The 15,852-nt window shown below is 39.1% G+C and overlaps 1 protein-coding gene across 4 annotated transcripts in view; it reads right to left on the reverse strand.

The window, feature by feature from the left end:
- Nucleotides 1–2,656: 2,656 nt before the first annotated feature.
- Nucleotides 2,657–15,852, reverse strand: part of LOC122548892 (solute carrier family 45 member 4-like) — a 76,096-nt gene continuing 62,900 nt past the window's right edge. For 3 of the 4 annotated variants that reach the window (XM_043687819.1, XM_043687820.1, XM_043687821.1), the window contains exons 6-8: nucleotides 9,916–10,015; nucleotides 7,572–7,783; nucleotides 2,657–7,128 (exon numbers count right to left, since the gene is read on the reverse strand). In XM_043687819.1, the coding sequence (XP_043543754.1) occupies nucleotides 6,778–7,128; nucleotides 7,572–7,783; nucleotides 9,916–10,015 (663 nt within the window). In that variant the 3' untranslated portion in view covers nucleotides 2,657–6,777. The remainder of the gene's footprint in view (nucleotides 7,129–7,571; nucleotides 7,784–9,915; nucleotides 10,016–15,852) is intronic. The other variant, XM_043687822.1, reaches the window with a different exon arrangement.

Genomic DNA, 15,852 nt, shown 5'->3' on the forward strand with positions numbered 1-15,852 from the left:
GCAGAACAAGTTGCACTGTGTGCCTGGGGCTTGTTATACAACCTGCAGTGTTTGTGTAGGACAGGGTCACTCTCAATGTGAAAAAAAACATTCCAATCAGGAGCATTAGTGCCATTCAATAGGAGTACATTCCAAAATAAAAACACTGAAGGATTCTGCTTCATGTGGCTTTTGTGCTGCTGAAATATATTTGATCTTAGGAGCATACTGGGCTGTGTTTTGGAAAGCAGGTATTCGTGTGCCCCACTGCCAATGTTGCCATTTTTCTTTCTTTAGGCACATCAAGTTTTTTGAAGAAATAACAAAGACAATTGATGAGGGTAGATCGGTGGATGTGATCGATACTGACTTCAGTAAGTTGTTTGACAAGGTTCCTCATGGGAGACTGGTTAGCAAAGTTAGATTGCATGAAATACAAGCAGAAAAAGCCTTTTGAATACAGAATTGGTTTGAAGGTAGAAGACAGGGTGGTAGTGGACGGTTGCTTTTCAGACTGGAGGCCTGTGACCAGTGGTGTACCACAAGCTTCAGTGCTATGTCCACTGGTTTTCTGTCATTTATAGAAATTATTTGAATGCAAACAGAAGAGGTATAGTTAATAAGTTTGCAGATGACATCAAAATTGGAGGTGCAGTAGGCAACAAAGGTGGCTACCTCAGATTACAACACGATCTCGAGCTGGGCCAATGATCGACAGATAGAGTTTAATTTAAATAAATGTGAGGTGCTGCATTTTGGAAAGGCAAATCAGAGCAGAACTTGTACATTCAATGGAAAGTTCTGGGAAGTATTGCTGAACAAAGACCTTCCAGTACAGGTTCATAATTCCTTGAAAGTAGAGTCACAGGTAGATAGGATAGTGAAGGCAACGTTTGGTACACTTTCCTTTATTGGTAACAGCATTGAATATAGGAATTGGGAGGTCACTTTGCAGCTGTACAGGACATGCGTTAGGCCACTTTTGGAACAGTGCGCGCAATTCTGATTCCCTTATCAGGAAGGATATTGTGAAACTTGAAAGGGTTCAGAAAAGATTTGCAAGGATGTTGCCAGGGTAGGATTTTAAATATAGGAGGCCTGAATGGCTAACTGTTTTCCCTGGAGCAGAGGCTGAGGGGTGAGCTCGAGGTTTATAAAATCATGAGGGGCATGGATAGGATAAATAGACAAGGTCTTTTGCCTGGGGTGGGGGAGTCCAGAATTAGAGGGCATAGGTTTAGGGCGAGAGGGGAAAGATATAAAAGGGACCGAAGGGGCAACATTTTCATGCAGGTGAATGAGTGTATGGAATGAACTACCAGAGGAAATTGGGGAGGCTGGTACAATTACAACATTTACAAGGCATCTGGGTAGGTATAAGAACAGGAAGGGTTGAGGGGGATATGGGCCAAATACTGGCAAATGGGACTAGATTTGGTTAGGATATCTTGTTGGCATGGACAAGTTAGACAGAAGGGACCATTTCCATGCTGTACATAATGACTCGCGTTCAAAATCAACAGGTTACAAGGTAAACTGTCAATCATTCTAACAATATAGGGATGGCTTCCCAAATCACTGTCCTTTGCACAAAGTTTGGCACAGTGGTTAGCACTGCTACCTCACAGCACCAGGGACACAGATTCAATGCCACACTTGGCAACTGTGTGAGGCTTGCACGTTCTCCCCATGTTTGAGAGAGTTTCTTCCAACAGTCTAAAGATGTGTAGCTTAGGTGGATTAACCATGGGAAATGCAGGGAAAGGTTAGAGAGTGGGGCTGGTGGGGTGTTCAGGGCTGGTGTGGTCTCAATGGGCTGAATGGCCTGTTTCTACACAGTAGGGATTCTGGGATCTAAAAATGACTTGGAAAGAAGTGCTAGTGCAATATTCAAAATTAGCTACATGCCATAATTCACAGTATCAGAGTTTATATTCTTTCCTTGATGTTGTTTAAGGGTTTATGGGAATATGGTTTCACATGATGCATGGATGCAAAAAAATTGAAACAAAAATGGGAAGGATTCTTAGACTTCCTGGTTCGTTACCAGTGTACCATATGTTGAAGCATGACCTGCTCCAGAGGTGTGGAATAGCACCTCTGAGCAGGTTGATAGAGAAAATAACTGCAATTCGAACAGGAAGTTTGGGAAAGGGCAGAGGACAGACTAACCAAACCGCTTTTGCAGATGGCAGTATGTGCACAATTAGCTGAAAGCCTGTTCCTTTGCTATGATGAATGATTCCACAAAAAAAAAATTTTGTGGAGCATGTCAACCTCAGCTAGATTAATATTCAGTTTTGAATGCTGCATAAGAGATGAAATAGCAACAATACAAAAAGGTTTGGGATAGTGATGTCATCTAGATTATAGTATTATAAAGTTTAAAGTTTAACAGCTTTCCATCCTAACAATTGGTCAGAGAATTAGGTCTTTTTTTCTCTCCAGAAAAAAAAAAGTAGACCAAAGACATTTGATTACATTTGTTTTAAATACTGTAGGGTGGGAGACTGCACAAGCAAACTATTTGAATGAGAAATCTTAGGGAGAACTAAATTTGATGGCATCAAGTAGTTTTTTCAATGCCGAGAGAGTTAGTAACCTGTAGAACAAATTGTCCACTTGTGCAATGACTGAATTCACTGCCAGCACTCAATGGAGCAAGAACACCTTGGCAGATTTTTTATTACAGAAGGTTTTATTTTGTTCTATGCAAGAGCTGCTTGCAGGTGCACATGGGAGCCCATATGCTTAATTACCATAGGGTCACATGAACAGGCTTAAGTGTTCCATTCCTGAAAGAATATCATGAATTTAAAAAAAAAAATCAAGAACAGCATATTAAAGAGGAACAAGGGTAAGATGCACACATTGTTGAGATGACAGATATAGTGCAACCAGAAAGGCATGGGGTTATCAAAAATATGGCTACTTACCCTTTCCAAGGGTCAAGATGCAAAATATGAAACTGGGAAGGAGAAGGATGGAGGAGAAAGGAGAAATAAATGGTAAAGACAGAATACAGAACACAACCTCAGCCAACATTTAACTGTAAAATTGCAGCAATTTAGAATTTATAGCAATCATGAGCAGGATCAAGGTGCTCAGATAACAAACCAAGCGGAACAGTCAATAACTACACAGTCTGAACTTCAGCATCCTCGAAAGAAACCACACCAGGTTATACAGTGCAGAATTAAAAAAGTTGGTGGAGCAATTTGAGTTTTGCATTCTGGTCAACTGCCAGTACATTTGATGTGATTGCACAATGCAGTGGATGTTTATTTGCAGTTAAGCAAATTTATCAGGAGATAATTTACAGGTCAGCAAATCTCAACTGGTCAGGAGTATAAACTATGTAACAAAGAAACAGCAGTAGAACTAAGTGCACATTGACAAAAATATTTTCACTGAAATTTTTATTTTTCATGAAATAGAATATATTGAAACACTATATGGAAGAATAGAATTTTTCTAATTTTCTTTTAAAATCAATTGAATACACAGTTAAAATGGAAAGTGCTTAACAAAGTCACTGTTTCATGCAATGACTCATTTTCAATTTGTCCAACAAAAAAGCTTGAAAATATAGAAATAAGTCTATGCCATTAAGTCACTCATTTCATTCTATCTTACACATTCTTTGCTTTCATCCCTTTTTTTAACAACTAAAGCATGTGTTTAACACATTTAATATTTCCACTCAGCAAGAGCTATAGTGCCCCAACTTAATAAGTTGATTAAAAAAAGCAGTCATCTTTTGACCAGTTCACTACGGAACCATATTTAAAATGAGATGCCTTTGTAGAAGCGATTGGTATATATTGGAGGCATTTGATGTGTTTCCTCCATCATTCCATCTAAGTGCAGTTCAATAATTACAAGGTGACAGTAGCCACCTAAAATCCATAGACCTATTAACATAGATAAATTTGGTGAACCTTAAATATACAGAAGAGAAACACCATTTACATGCTGTGCAAATCTGGAGCAATCACCAGCGTTTTGGCATTTTTCAGCTGTTTGTGGATGGGTCAAATGCAAGATCTTTGTGGCATGTTAACTAAAACAAACAAGCCGGCCATTCTCCATAATTGAAGAGTTGTTTTGAAGACAAACATGCTCACATTCTACATTATCAACTGGATACATTTTACTGGTGGTGCAACCAAGCTCAATTCTTTGTATTAAGTGAAAAGTCATACTATTAAACAAGATTTATTCATTGTCAATAAATAAATTTAAATTTGTATTTGAATAGCTTTCTTCCCACATTCTGTCCCATTATCATAGGACAGAGGTTACAAATTGCATCGAGTATTCATAAAATACTGCACATTCCCATTATCTTCAAAGTCCAGTTTGAACAGTGAGAAGTTCCACTTTTGCTGGACATGAGTTAGCTACAGATTTATAATTTTGACAAGCTCAGAAAAATCAAAGAGCATTACACTTTAATTTATTCCCATACAAGTATAAAAAAGAAAGCTAACTTTTATAAAATTCAAGGAAGATACCGGTTTTAAAAACAACTCAAATATAAACTGCACCCAACACAAGTTAGCATTTTGGTAGATTGGGTCTGGTAAAGTCAGTAGTATTTTAAAACAAAAAAACTCAAAATACAATTGCAAAATAAATAGGATCTTGAAAATATGTTTAAAAGTCTTTCGATGTAGACCTGTGTGTAATTTTTCTGTTGCATTGCCATAGCATTTCAAAAAACCATGTATACTACATTCAGAGTTCTGCTTTAGTAGTCAGCATAATGATGCTACAGAACCAACGTGTTGAACTACAGAATCTGAAAAACGTCCTTCCTTTGTCATCTTCTATTTGGTTTGACTAATGATGCCTTTGTTCCAAACACATCCTTGCACTGCACCCAAACATCAAGTACGAGCAATGAACTTTAGAAGAGATTTTACCAGCAATATAATTGTTTTCTTGATGATGAAAAAGCAGTTTCTGCATGCATTCAGAAGTCTATTTTACAAAGATCGATAAATTATTGCAACATTTATTTGATTCGTCTGCACGCAAAAAGAAAACAAAAAAAGGTAGCGATTAGCACTCCCTCAGAGAATGATGTTTTAGTGGGTGCAATCCAAATTAATCCTGAAAAGATTGAAGTTTTACAAGTAGCTTTCTTTTACTCCAAGATGAAGAGTTCCTGTACAACAAATTACTTTTATTCTGCATTTCGCTGTCCTTTCCTGGTAGTAATAGACAAATTTCAACCCACCTCAATTTTATCTACAAAAACTAGGCCACATTTAGTTTCAGACTTCTTTAGCCCCAGATTAATTTTCAAAAAGACTGACGTTTCTTGAACTTTCATCCTTACTTTAAGGTAAAATATAACCTTAATTGGGCTACCTGAATCTGTTTTCCTATTGATAGAATTTCAGGTATAAATTGATTTCCTCAATAGAAAGGGATTTGCTAAACCATTACTTCTAGACTAGTGCATTGGGACTATCAGTTGGAAATACCACAAACTCAAAAGCAGTCTCAAACCAAATTAAAGCTCTGAATCCATATTGGGAGCAGTGAAGACACTCCATCAGTCTGAAAGAGGAAAAAAGGTCAAAAAAGACTAGCAGGAACAGTCCTATTTTGTAAAATTAAAAACTCATAACACGTACAGGCATTGATGAACAGAACCTTGTATGAAAGAGTAAAACCATACAGTTTGAACGTGTACATGTCTAGCTAGCAGAGTACAAGAAATTCACAATGAAGATAGATCTTTTTCACAACTCAGTAAGGATTTGTAAACCATATGTATTTTCGGGGCAATTTCTTCACTTAGTCTTGATTTAATCAATTGTGTTGGCGTTCACATCAGATGTTTGATCTCCACTTCTTCCATTGAAGATAAAAAACAAAGATAGTATTATAGTATAAATTTCTCCTTTCAAAATCTAAGGAAAACCTGGACAGCTGCTATCTAGAATAAGGTAATAACAGCATAGGGTCATTTACAAGAGGTCAATTTTCTGGTTGCCTATCAGAGAACATTAGACAAAACAGTCTCAGCTATTTAATACAAATGTTCTATGTCTAAGACAGCTGTCTATTTCACACAACTTATTCTTCATATGGCTCGCCACAATTAGTTAATAAGTAAAACTAGTTAATGATGCTCATCTGGTTTGAGAAAATATGGTTTCCGATTGCTTCCTAGATTTATAGGGAGAAATAAAATATGTTTGTAGCTTATCTGATTGACGGTGACATATAAAAGGCATCATGCCATTTGAAAAAATTAAAACTGCCCAGGAAAGAAATTAGACTATAACTGATATTTCCACACTAAAAAATCAATGGCACCTTAGTGTTCAAAATTACAATTTTAACATTCCAATTATGCCAAGATTGAAACTGTAAAAATTCAATCCTATCAGTGTACCAAATATTAATGGAGACTTTTCAAAGTGGCTTTTTAGGAAATAGATTGATGAGGGAAAATAGAAAAGCTTTACTAGTTACAAAATGGTATGTTTGCAGTCAATCAAGGCAACTTGTTTCCCCGAATGGACTAGCCGCCTTTGGTACATCAACACAAATCTTTGAAAAGTTTTCACTTAAAACTTATTTTTAAAATAAAATGTCCGTGAAACCATTTTGCTTTATAGTACATAATACCAGATTGCTGGGGCAAACTTTTACCAGAACCTAATGGAGTTAGTTTTTGTTTGTTTTTTGCAAGGTGGGTTAAGACTGCAGGAGGACAGGAATTCATTGCATATGTCGGATCATGCAATTTCTGGAATGCTTTGCTAATGTGCCAGTTCACACAGCTGACTCAATTTCCACATTAGAGATGGTGCCTTTACGAGTCAGCTTCAAAACAACTGGCTTCTCTGTATTTTTGTCTGCTTCTGCCATAAGAGTCTCTCTATTATCTTCCTCTCCTGTGTCCTGCTGATTCTCTGGATATATGACAAGAAATAAGGCAGACAAAAAGCCAAGAAATGAACCAATGGATGCCACAATAGGGATAACTCGAACTGAACCAACAGCTTCCACCACACTGCCTAGTGCTGATGCTACCAGTATTTGGGAAATATAAACTTGGCAGGACAGGATTGCACAATCTATACCAAAGCCCCTCTTGGAGTTTCCAGGGCTGTGATTCCTATACTGCAAAAGAAAAAAGAAGGAGAAATTTTTACTAGGCTCGTTAATGAAGATTCATCTCCAAGAAAAATATAAATCAACACCATTTTGAAAATTAAGTCAAACAGTTTAAATACTAGATGGCTCAAGCCCACTAATTGCGCGAGTTACAAACAGCAAGAACTTTGGTCTGTCCAAATTTAAATTGCATTTATGAATTATCCAATAATTCAACAACATAAGCTTGTTTAATGCTTTCTGGTTTCAATCATAGGCTCAAATGCTCAATCCTGTTATATGTCATTCAGTACATTGAGCAACAGAGCAAAGGATCATCTGTACTCAAGTCTAATTAATTTTACTGAAATTTGCAACCCACATTTAGATTAAACTACTTTAGAAATACTGTCACCAAGTACTACAACTCTAAAAATATGATAGCAAAAAAATTTAAATATACTGCTTACCGTTTTCATTTCATGGTATTGCCCAAGAAGAGCATACGGACAATACGAGATACTCATAGACACTATGCCCATAGTACTGATCATTATCATTGCCACATAAACATTTGGAAAAATAGCCATCACTGCAGTACCAATTGAAAATCCCAGTGTTCCCAGTATGTAGATAACTTTAATGCTCAAATCATAATTGTCCAGGTACTTTTGCAAAATAGCTGCAAGGCAAAGAAAAATAAAATTGGCAATTTGTGAAAACAAACAAGATACATTATAAACGTGAAGAGAGAAAATGGATTTCAATTAAGAGCTTTCAACATATGAAAATTACTGTTTTCCCAGATAATTTAGTTTTAACATTCTGACAATACTCACTCAGTTAAAAAGCTAGTCGCCCTGATCTTTTCATACCTGCCAATCTTTACAGAATAGAGGAAAGGGAAATTGCCCAATATCAACTTGTTTTGCACAGCTCAACTTGCAATATATGCTCAGCAAACTGAATTCATGTGATACATGTGCAAACTAGTCAAAAACCGAGAACATCTACATTCCAACAGTGTTTGTCATTTAGTTTTAATACTGTTTTGGTACAATTTACTGTTCAAGTATAGAGGCATATTTACTGACCCTTTTAACATTTTAATACCATTATGACCAACTAGTTGTTTTCCAGAAGCAATCGCCAAAGTCTATCTTTTAGAAAGCAAAATTCAGAAAAGACATTACCTCTTGGGAGTACAAAATTTGAAGATTGTTTGGGGGGGGGGGGGGGGGGGGAAGAAAACATGCTGCCAAGTCTCTCATCAAGACAACACAAGAATGCCAAAATTACAAAGAATTGGTTAGCAAATGGACTCCACTTTCTCTACTATAATGCCTCAATTACTAGCTCCTGGGTAAAGTCTGGATTATCGATAAACAGAATGATTTTAATGCAATCAGAACTGGATAACAATGAAACACATCGAACAGATGATGTTTTGATTCAAGTTTTATAAATGTACGCTGGTCAAGTTCAGTCCGTACTGTGTATTATTACAAACAACCAAAGCAGCTTGGGAGCATATGGGCCCTGTTGGAGTTTACCACAGCAACACCTCAGCTAACCATCTGACTTGTCAACCAGTCAGCACCTTTTTCTCTTGTAGCAAAAAGTAAACAATTGATGGAAATTTGGCATTATGTTTGTCCTGAGGGAGAGAGATAAAGAGCCTCAGCAACATCTTGCATTTCAGAGAGATATTAATTCATAACAAGGATATGTTATCCAAAACATTGCCTCCAAAGCATCTCAATCAGCAGGTCCACACCGAGACAGACTTTGGCGAACCAAAACAAATATGGCTAGTTTATTTTCAAGAGTTGCCCTGGCCCAAAAAACATTATACACTTGGGAGATAGTATAGTGGAAACATCAGTGAATTAGCAATTTAGAGGCAGTGGTAAACACACAGTGGGGAAATTGGTTCAAACCCCACCATGGCGGTTGGCATAGCTTAAAATTATTATTTATCTGGAATTGAAAACTAGTTTCAGTAATGGTGACAAACATCTTAAAAATACATCTAGTTCACTCGTCTTTTAGGAAAGGAAATCATTCTTATCAGGTCTGGGTGTGCGTCATTCCAAAACTCCAACAATGTGGCTTTTAATTACCCTCAAATGGGTAGGCAAGGCATTCAGGCAAAAAAGTGATGGGCAACAAATATTGGCCTTTCCAGTAAAATCCCCTTCCCATCAAAAGAATAAACAAAATAACTCATACTAAAACTTTGAATTTTATTTAATCTTCAAACTCAATATTCTTCTTCATCATAACTATTGCTGTTAAGAGAACGTGACTAACTGAATTCTGTCACAGTAGGAAAAATACACAATAATAAATTAGAACACTGCATTTACAAAGGTTTTAGTGCTTTGCTGTTCTGTGCACCATGGTGTCCATGCTGTGCTAAAGTCAATATCTCCTTACTCATTGCCATGTTAAAACATCCTCTTTAAAAACACTTTTTATGGCTCCCAAAAGCAGTGTTACACAAACAAAAGGACAGCATACCGTGCAGTTATGAAAACATTTGGACACAATTGCCAGCACTAAAGAGTCTAACAACTAATCTCCATTCATGACCTGCACATTGTTGCCCTGCCACCTTTCACCTCCAGCTCAAATCATTCTTCCAAGTTGACAGCAGTCAAACCACGAAGTAAAATGCTCCTGAAACAATACCAAGCAGATTCATGCAATTGACCATGGCAAACTCACAGGAAAACCTTAGGTTTAGCGCAAAAACTGAATTTTAAAGGTATACTTTAGCCTGATTCAGGCTGAGTTAGCCTCATTACTAACCTGAACAGATGGCAGCAGTAACTGCATAAATAACTAGCCCCCAGCATCCCATCTGTACACCAGTGTTATAGTTCCACAGCTCAGTAGAATTGGGAGGACCCTGTGAAGAAACAAATTGAAGAATCTGATTAGGCCAACAGTAACATTAGCGACAAATATTGGCATTTGCAGTTCATTAGCTGAATATGCATTGCTATTGCTTCAACATACATACCCTACAACCATGAAACTGAAGTGAGTGTGGTGGGGGTGGGGAGGGGAAGGCAGATGTACAGAGAAAGGAAGATACTAAGCTTTAGGGCAACAGGTTCATATCAACATCAAGCTATGAATAATGCGAATCTTCACACGTATCTGTTTTAAGCAAATTTGGCCTTTAAGAGAAGCTTATACTTGAAACTGAGACTCTCCGACTCCTTGGATGCTGCGTGACTAGCTATGCTTTTCTATCACCACCGTGACTATTAAAGATCAAGATTTGGAGTATGTCAAAAATCTAGTAAAACTACTGTTTTCTAAACAATCTTATCCTATATTCTGTTGATTCTAATTTTTCCACATACAGAACAAATACAGATTTCATTAGTTGCGAAATTATTTTGGAAACTTAGCTATGCATTCACTGTTTGGAACTTCTCAGGGGTAGCTACCTGCAAATGGAAGAATTATTTAAACCACTCCCTCTGCAAATCAATTGGAATAGCTGAGGAGCTGGTGCAGGAGAAAAGGGTTTAAAGTAAGTTTGCAGATGACACCAAAATTGGAGGTGTAGTGGACAACGAAGGTTACCTTCGATTACAACAGGATCTTGACCAGATGGGCCAATGCGCTGAGAAGTGGCAGAGGGAGTTTAATTTAGATAAATGGGAGGTGCTACATTTTGGGAAAGCATTTCTTAGTAGGAAGTATACACTTAATGGTAAGGTCCTAGGGAGTGTTGCTGAACAAAGAGACCTTGGAGTGCAGGTTCCACTTTCACTCCTTGAAAGTGGAGTCGCAGGTAGATAGGATAGTCAAGGCGGCGTTTCGTATGCTTTCCTTTATTGGTCAGAGTATAGAGTACAGGAGTTGGGACGTCATGCTGCGGCTGTACAGGACATTGGTTAGGCCACTATTGGAATATTGCGTGCAATTCTGGTCTCCTTCCTATCGGAAAGATGTTGTGAAACTTGAAAGGGTTCAGAAAAGATTTACAAGGATGTTGCCAGGGTTGGGGTGAGGGAGTCCAGAACTAGAGGGCATAGGTTTAGGGTGAGAGGGGAAAGATATAAAAGGGACGCAAGGGGCAACCTTTTCACGCAGAGGGTGGTACGTGTATGGAATGAGCTGCCAGAGGAAGTGGTGGCGATTGGTACAATTGCAACATTTAAAAGGCATTTGGATGGGGATATGAATAGGAAGGGTTTGGAGGGATATGGGCTGGGTGCTGGCAGGTGGAACTAGATTGGGTTGGGTTTATCTGGTCAGCATGGACAGGTTGGACCAAAGGGTCTGTTTCCGTGCTGTACATCTATGACTCTAAAGGGACAATCCAAGATAAAGAATAAGATTTTTAAAAATGTGGCTGTAATATCTGCTCCTTTTGGAGGTATTTTAGGTATGGAGCAGATTTCCTCAAATTCCAGGAGCAGTAATTACTGTTTTATAAGCTGCGTATTGTTTTGGAACTTTGGAGAAAAAAAGATCAAAACAACGACACTTTAAAAAGGAGGAAGAGACACCAAGGTAGAGTCCACATGGTCAGTGACAGAGAAAAAGAAACCTACACTGCTATCTGACATAGCAGAGAATCTGCACAGCTACTGCCTTTGCTGTTTGAGTTCAATTATTCCTGGTCATGGGAGTGTGTCCAAGAAAAATTAACCAACCGCAAAAATCACAGCTGACCTCGGAGGAACCTGTGTGGGAGAGCTTTCAGCACAGAAACAGATTAGTGCAAGGTTATTATGTGCAACCTTGCTGACATTTTATTTTAAGAATCTGCAATAGAGTGAGACAGAGACCTTTTTGGTTATGTTTTATTGCGATCTCGCTCTTAAAATTTTAATATAAAAATATTGGTACTAAATTAGCCTGGAGTGCTGTTTATTCGAGCAGCACGACTACGCTATTTTCTGGGTCTGTAGATTGTTAAGGTGCAAAGATAGCCTTTAGTAGAGAGTGACATGCTCTTCCTGTTGGACGTTTGGAAATTAGGGAGAGTTTCCATGTTACTGATGATTATGTCTGCAGTAAATGTGTTTGGTTACAAATCTTATCAGATCACATAGACTGGCTGGAATGGCAGTTAGAGGCAATGAGGAATTTACAGGGGCTAGGGGTGTGTGATGAATGGCAGTTATAGGAAGGGAGAAAAACCACAGACACAATCAGGCAGATGGGTTCCCTCCAGGAAAGGTGGAGGTGGCAGATAGTGCAGGAATCTCCTGTGGCTATCCCCATCTCAAACAAGTGCGCTGTTTTGGAAAATGTAGATGCTGATGGACTCAGGGGATTGTAGCATGAACAGCCAAGTTTCTGGTACCGAGACTGGCTCTAATGTAACAAGGGATCTATTGAGAAAAAAGGAAGCATATGTCGGTCTTAGACAAAAGAGATCAAATGAATCTTTATAAAGATGGGTATACACCTAAGAGGGAAATCAGGATGGCAAAAAGGGGGCGTGAAATAGCTTTGGCAAATAAGGTTAAGCAGAATCCAAAGGAAACTGTAAATTAGGGACAAAAGGGTAACTAGGGAGAGAATAGGGCCCCTCAAAGATCAGCAAGGTAGCCTGTGTGGAACCCCAGAAGAGAGAGAGATACTAAACAAGTATTTTGCATCAGTGCTTATTGTGGAGAAGGTCATGGAAGATATGGAATGTGGGGAAATATCCAAATTGTAGGGGTGATGGTACTGGATGTCTTAAAATGCATAAAGATGGATAAATCCGCAGGACGCAATTGCTGTGACCCTTGCAGAGATATTTGTATCATGGAGAGTCACAGGGTGAGCTGCTAGAAGACTGGAGGTTGGCAAACGTGGTGCCACTGTTGAAGAAAAAGTGGCAAGGAAAAGCCAGGGAACTATAGACTAGTGAGCCTGACATCTGTGGTGGGCAAGTTGTTGGAGCGAACCCAGAGGGATACTATTTACATGTTTTTGGATAGACAAGGACTGATTAGTGATAGTCAACATGGTTTTGTGCATGGGAATCCATGTCTCACTAACTTGATTGCATTTTTTGAAGTAGTAAGAAAGAGGATTGATCAGGGCAAAGTGGTGGACATGATCTATATGGACTTCAGTAAGGCATTTGACAAGGTTCCCCATGGTGGACTGGTTAGCAAGGTTAGATCTCACGGAATACAGGGAGAACTAGCCATTTGGATACAGATCTGGCTCGAAGGTAGAAGACAGAGGGTGGAAGAGGGGGGTTGCTTTTCAAAGTGGATGCCGGTGACTAATGGTGTGCCATAAGTATTGACGCTGGGTCCACTGCTTTGTGTCATTTATATAAGTGATTTGGATATGAACATAGGAGGTTAGTAAGTTGCAGATGATACAATAATTGGAGGTGTCGTGGCAGTGAAGGTTACCCCGGAGTACAACAGGATCTTGATCAGATGGGCCAATGAGTGGCAGATGGAGTTTAAATTTAGATAAATGCGCATTAGATTTGGAAAGGCAAATCAGTGCAGGATGTGTACACTTAGAGACCTTGAAGTGGAGGTTCATAGCTCCTTGAAAGTAGAGTCGCAGGTAGATAGGATAGTGAGGGCAGCATTTGGTATGCTTTCCTTTATTGGTCAGAGTATTGAGTACAGGAGTTGGAGGTCACGTTGCAGCTGTACAGGACATTGGTTAGGCCACTATTGGAATATTGCGTGCAATTCTGGTCTCCTTCCTATCAGAAAGATGTTGCGAAACTTGAAAGGGTTCAGAAAAGATTTACAAGGATGTTACCAGGGTTGGAGGATTTGAGCTATTGGGAGGAGCTGAACAGGCTGGGGCTGTTCCCCCTGGAGCGTCGGAGGCTGAGGGGCATAGATAGGGTAAATAGGCAAAGTCTTTTCCCTGGGGTCAGGGAGCCCAGAACTAGAGGGCATAGGTTTAGGGTGAGAGGAGAAAGATATAAAAGAGACCTACAGGGCAACTTTTTCACGCTGAGGGTGGTACATGTATGGAATGAGCTGCCAGAGGAAGTTGCGGAAGCTGGTACAATTGCAACATTTGAGGCATTTGGATGGGTATATGAATACGAAGGGTTTGGAGGGATATGGGCCGGGTGCCGACAGGTGGGACGAGACTGGGTTGGGATATCTGGTCGGCATGGACGGGTTGGACAGAGGGGTCTGTTTCCTATTACTCTATGACTAATACAGTTGCAGCTAAATTTTCAGTTAAAAGCTTTGAATGCAATTATGTTCATAAATCATTTGTTTCCCTCTTTTCCTGCTTTCAATCAATCTACAATACTTACTAACTACTGTGGTTGCAACATCCAAGATGTCCAACAAAACATCATTGCTCCTTTCCCAATTCACTGATATTAGATTACTTAGTGTGGAAACAGTCCCTTCGGCCCAACAAGTCCACACCAGCCCCCCTGAAGCGCAACCCAACCAGACCCATTCCCCTACATTTACCCCTTCACCTAACACTACGGGCAATTTAGCATGGCCAATTCACCTAACCTGCACATTTATGGATTGTGGGAGGAAACCGGAGCACCTGGAGGAAACCCACGCCAACACGGGGAGAATGTGTGCAAACTCCAGAGTCGCCTGAGGCAGGAATTGAACCCACGTCTCTGGCGCTGTGAGGCAGCAGTGCTAACCACTGTGCCGTGGTTTAAATTCTGTTGTAGATGTTTTTGGTGGTGGTGGTGGGGGTGGGGGGGGGGGGGGGGGGGGGGGGGGGGGGGGGGGGGGGGAAGCACAGAGATCATAGGAAAAAGAAAGCAAATTAAATGATCTTATATGGTCCATATTTCAGATACAAGTCAGTTTCAACTTAAAAGGGAACATACAACCTGCTGTAGGTAACCAGTCAAGTACCCATTTAAAAAATAAATTTTGCTCTCTGTAAGAAAACAGAAAAACTGCTGAGAGGTTGAATGAAAAATTGCATACATCTAATGTGGTTGAGCACAAAGTCTATCCATTAATTCTTTTACAGTACACTTTGTTGATGTTTGGATATTGTTACAAGTAAAGGTCAAGTCACACATTTGTATTTCATCCTGTTTTCTTAAACCGTGACTGTTCATACTCTGGCTTTCCTTATACTGCAACATTGAGAATAATAAAAGCTGAAGGATTAGTCAGTGGTTACAAAAACAAATACGGATGGAATATTGTCCAATAAAATTTGTATTATTCCAAACTCCAATAAGAAACTATAAATCATCTGGATATAGCAATAAAACATTCGAAGTCCATATTTACAAACAACATTTTAGCTTCGAGTTAAATGAAAAATTAAACCACCCTTTTTCTGCACATTTCCAATTTCACCCGATTAAAATACATGGCTTCCCAAACAAAGGGCAAGTAAATGACAAAGAATTAAGGTCTTAGAAACCAAAAGGCTACAATTATAATATAAGCCATAGTATGATGCTTTTGGTGAGCATTGCTAGGATTCCTATCTGCTGACAACTCCTGCCTGCATTTTTCATTTCTTTCAATGAATTGGATTAGATATAGAACAGTACAGGCCCTTGATGTGGTGCTAATATTTCATCCTACTCTCAGATCAAATTAACTTACATACCTTTCATTGTATTCTTCCATGAGCCTATCCAAGAGTGGCTTAAATGTCCCTAACGTATTGACTCTACTGAATGGTGGGTGCATGGATGCCAGCAGTGGTAGTAAAGAACCTACCTCTGACACCTTTCTTAAACCACCTTAAAACTATGCCCCCTTGTGATAGCCATTCCACTCGGAGGGA

Source organism: Chiloscyllium plagiosum, chromosome 4 (assembly GCF_004010195.1).
Source record: "Chiloscyllium plagiosum isolate BGI_BamShark_2017 chromosome 4, ASM401019v2, whole genome shotgun sequence".
Classification (NCBI taxonomy): domain Eukaryota; kingdom Metazoa; phylum Chordata; class Chondrichthyes; order Orectolobiformes; family Hemiscylliidae; genus Chiloscyllium; species Chiloscyllium plagiosum.